At 35.6% G+C, this 4,466-nt stretch overlaps 1 protein-coding gene across 1 annotated transcript; it reads right to left on the bottom strand.

Moving 5' to 3' along the window:
* Window positions 1–1,113: 1,113 nt before the first annotated feature.
* On the bottom strand, window positions 1,114–3,851 carry URED (urease accessory protein D). Its single transcript, XM_012995970.2, has 9 exons — window positions 3,831–3,851; window positions 2,763–2,871; window positions 2,625–2,693; window positions 2,462–2,536; window positions 2,322–2,366; window positions 2,008–2,241; window positions 1,818–1,900; window positions 1,555–1,708; window positions 1,114–1,458 (listed from the first exon to the last, which is right to left on the bottom strand). Exons 2-9 carry the CDS (start codon window positions 2,859–2,861, stop codon window positions 1,345–1,347), a joined length of 873 nt encoding a protein of 290 aa, XP_012851424.1. The 5' UTR covers window positions 2,862–2,871; window positions 3,831–3,851; the 3' UTR covers window positions 1,114–1,344.
* Window positions 3,852–4,466: the final 615 nt, after the last annotated feature.

The raw sequence follows: 4,466 nt of genomic DNA, 5'->3' as shown, positions 1-4,466 counted from the left end.
TCACGAGCGAAGCCGGCAACAAACAATGGCCTATTGTGTGGTTTGGAACCAAGAAGTAAATCTTGATCGGCGAAAGTCATTGTTGACATGCATTTACCAATCGCGGTACAAGCTTCACTTGGAGACGGAGCCGTTACACTAGCACCGATCTCCTTTTAAGGGAAGAATATAATAATGCCACAAAAAATTGTGTTAATTATGGGAAGGTCGTGTACTGTCATCAAGTAATGACGATCATGACATTAGGAATAGGAATGAATGGTTTTCTTCTGAGGAAGTTGAGATATATAGGGTCGATGGTTGGGTCGGGTTTGGGAAGTTCCTTAATTTGTAGTTGCAGAGCCTGTACGTACTGCAATGAGTCAAGTATGTTCAAACCCTTAGACTGGAAAATCAAAGCTCGATGAGGTCTGTGATTCTCTCGTGTCCCATTATTGATACTGATTCAGCCTCCTTGGCTAATGAGATTATGCCGTCTTTTCCGCCGTCGTCGATTCATATTTCTCTGTGTTGGTCAAGTGCAGGTTCTTCTTCCATAATCTAACCTCTCTTAAATCTTTGTTATACGATATATTAACTTTATTATTTCAGAACTATCTTTCGTTCGTTTGCAGGTGATCTATTTTTTATTTATGTTGCCTTTCGCGTTTATTTACGTTAATTTGAAATTTCTTGCTTGCTTTCCAGTTTGTATAACGTCGGAGTATTTATGAATGTAAGGTTTGATTCGGGTTTTCTGATTACTGTGTTTCCTTGTCAGAATGTTTGTGAATCGTGTTTAATTGTTGATTGTGTTGCTGCACAAACGTTGTTGGTTATTGTTGTGGCTAACTGTGAGCAAGTAACATCTATGTGCAAATAAGTAAATATTTTATTGACAGAAAATGGAGTCGCAGATAAAGCATGCTAGTTAAATGACTTCTATTTTGGGGACCGGACTTAAATGATTCTATCTGCACTTATAGTTTTATTTATTAATGGTTTTTCTTATACTTGTTTCAATTTTCTTATAGACAAGATATTCATTTAAGCCAAGTAAAATGGCTATCCTGTAACCATTTTAACTAAAGAATATATTTTCATCTGTATAAGCTAAGCAATAATAAAATACAATTTCTCCTCAAAACCTCAGCAAATGATGATCCCATAATTATAGAATTATTTGATATTAAAACCAAATTCTTTCCCAAATTAGCAAATCTATGAACATACTTACTAGAAACAAAATTGTCACAAATGAAAACCAAGTATATTTGCATAAGCAAGCACCAACAACAACAACAAAAAGTCCCATTTTGTATCACTTTGAAAACATGTAAGATGCATCGATATTATTTTTTCCATCTAGCTATATGGCGAAGCTCCAAGAAATGCTTCCATGCTAGCCAATTGATGTTGAAGAAATTTGTATACAGATTCGGTTGTGGTCGATGCAATTCTGATCACCACTCCCGTACCCTGAACACGTTCAATATCAATATCAAAAATCAAAATCAAAATCTAAAACATCAACCAACAACCAATATTCGAACCAAAAGTAGAAAGATGACGTGCCTGTGGCCCAAAAGTAGTGCAAGAAGCAAGAAAACTCGGTTTGGGCAATTTACTGTCTGCAAAACCCGAGCCAATTGTAGGCATACGGAATTGCCGAGACATTAACTTCTTCACATCTTCCTGGATTTGGTTCTGAATAGGCTTCAACTTTGGCCTAAAACACAATGTGTAAGCTCTGATAAATCCGACTCTTACTTCTTATTAAAAAGTAGAAAACCCGAAACATCAAATCAAATAACGAAAAAATATATTCTTGTTCCTACCCCCAAAGTACTATCATGGCTATTGCTTGGTAGTCCTGCAGACGGTCCGCGATACTGCTGTTACTTTCTTGCTCTAACAACATCTGCCGTCAAAGTTGGAAACATTCAAGAAATGATGGATTCGATATTAAAAAAAAAGCAACATAAAAATGATGGGTGATATAAAAAAAAGAAAGGAGAAAGTAAGTACGGTGTCAAGAAATACGGGTTCGTTGTCGTCTAGAAGAATGCGGTTAGTGGTCTTAAAATGGGAAAAGGCCCATTTCTCGCCAGATTCGTGACGGCCGCTGGTTATCCAGTCAACAAGAAGCAAGCTGGATCCAGATGCCAATTTGAAATTTTGAATTTGGGAATATTTTGCAGTGGAAAAGCAAGTGACTGGATCGGGAATTACTACCAACAGTGCATCTTGTCCGACGCTCGCCTACTGAATCGCAATAAGATCATTTGATAATTGATAATGTATGTTGCATTAGACAGACAAATATAACCGAAGAAGAAGACCTCTAATGTTTGTTGAGAAGATTTTGATCCTAGAGATTTGTAAACCTGCATATTATTATTTCCAAGTCCAACATTAAAAAAAAAAAAAAAAGGTGATTTTAGGCAGGCAGAGGAGAGAGAGAGTGGGAATTAATTGTTGCCTTGGTAGAAGATTGAGTGGTGAAAACAGCAGTACAGCCATCACCCACCGTAACGTCAAAAGCAATGGAGTCCCCCTAAAAACAAAAAATGAAATGAAATCAAATTCAATTCAATCAATCCCCCAATTCAATTAACTGGAAGAAAATAAAAAGGCCAACATACAGAGACGATGCCTCCGCCGTAGGTGATGGTGTAAATCCACACAGCATCAGCAGCAGCAGCAGCTCCCACCTGTGATAAAATTGATTCTCTTAGCAATATATAAATCATTGACATAGGGAGGAAGATTCGGTAACTCACCTTATTAGGGACGATGAATTTCAAAGGGTACTTGCAAAAGCATCTTGTCACCTTTGACTTCCCTCCTACCCTCTCCACAACCACCTTCCCTCTCTCCATTCCTCCCTCCCAGGGGCGGTCCCAGGGTCTCGGAGGCCCGAGGCCCTCTTAATTACCAACTTTATTTTGACTTATCAACTCATTCCTCAACCATAATTCCACAACTTCATTTTCAACATATTTTTGCAAGATAATTTACAGTTAAACCTCTATAAATTAATACGGTCGTGACTAGGGAAATTCTATTAATTTAGCGAATTATTAAATTATCGAGTTAATAATTTAACACGTTTTCACCGAGTCGGGACCGAAAGAAAATATTATTTAATCGAGGTTATTAATTTATCGAGGTTCTACTGTATTTAAACCTGAGAGCTCCGTTTGTGATTTTTTTTAATATCCTAACTCAAACTTTTCTATTGCTCATTGTATCGATAGATTAGTACTAACCTAAAATTTATCGAGGTTCTACTGTATTTAAACCTAAGAGCTCCGTTTGTGATTTTTTTTAATATCCTAACTCAAACTTTTCTATTGCTCATTGTATCAAGTAAAAAAAAGTATAGGATTAGAAATAAAAGAATCAAGATAATCACTTATAAACTTAATTAATTCTTAGCTTGTCATTCAACAAAGAAGAAAAGAAAAAAGGAGGGAAATTAAAAATAGAATTAGAAAGAAAAAAGAGGGAAATTTTGAGAAATTAAAAAAAAAAAAAAAAAAAAGAAAAAAAAGAGGGAAATTAAAAAGAAAAAAAAAAGAGGGAAATTAAAAATAAAATTAAACAAAACAAAGAGAGAGGGAATGGTAAGCTTTTAACCTTTAGGTCACGGACTCGAACACGCGACATACAAAAATCTATGAGTAATACTTAGCCAACTATGTTAAACAGAATTCTTAGAAAAATTTTGTAGCCTAGTAAATATATACGCATTTCAAAAAATTGGAGGCCCTAAATGTTTTCGATTTTTCGGAGGCCCAAGGCGACGGCCTTGCTCGCCTTGGGCTTGGGCCGGCCCTGCTCCCTCCTTTCTCTCTCTCTCTCTCTCTCTCTCTCTCTTCTCTCTCTATACTAGATACATACAGCATCGGCTTCTTTTTTTTGGGACAATCCTCCAACCGTTGACTGGTCCGATCCGATTCGACCATAAAACTCGCAAAAGCCAAGAAAACGGGTGGAATGATTATGGACCGGTCAAATCACGGTTGAACGGGACAAAACCGGCTATCAAACCCGGTTTAGGGCAACAACGGAAATATGTTCTTCTAAGGGTGGAGAGGCTGAGAGTGCTGCGGCTGAACCCAATCTATTGGGGTTTTGATCATATCTTTAGTAATTTATGTGAAAACAATACTGTATTATTTATTAATTTTGTTAATTTTTATTATTGGTATTTTTTTTTTAACTTAGCTTTTGTCAATGTACTAACAGATTTACTATTTAAAAGCTAATTTACATAGTAGATGAAATTTTTACCGATTGGGAATTTATTTCTCTATTTTTATTTTTATTTCCATATACTTATTTGATATTTGTAATTTTTAAAATTGATGATATGATCATATAATATTTAAGTAAGTAGGTGATACCCCCTAATTTTGAAAATATATATGAGGAGGTCTAATAATTTTTTCAACTATAATTAAAAACCAAAATTCTAATTT

This window comes from Erythranthe guttata, chromosome 11, assembly GCF_056151865.1.
Source record: "Erythranthe guttata isolate IM_541 chromosome 11, IM_541, whole genome shotgun sequence".
Taxonomy (NCBI): Eukaryota; Viridiplantae; Streptophyta; class Magnoliopsida; order Lamiales; family Phrymaceae; genus Erythranthe; species Erythranthe guttata.
The sequence above is the reverse complement of the archived record's forward strand: the minus strand, read 5'-3'. Positions and strand labels throughout refer to the sequence as shown.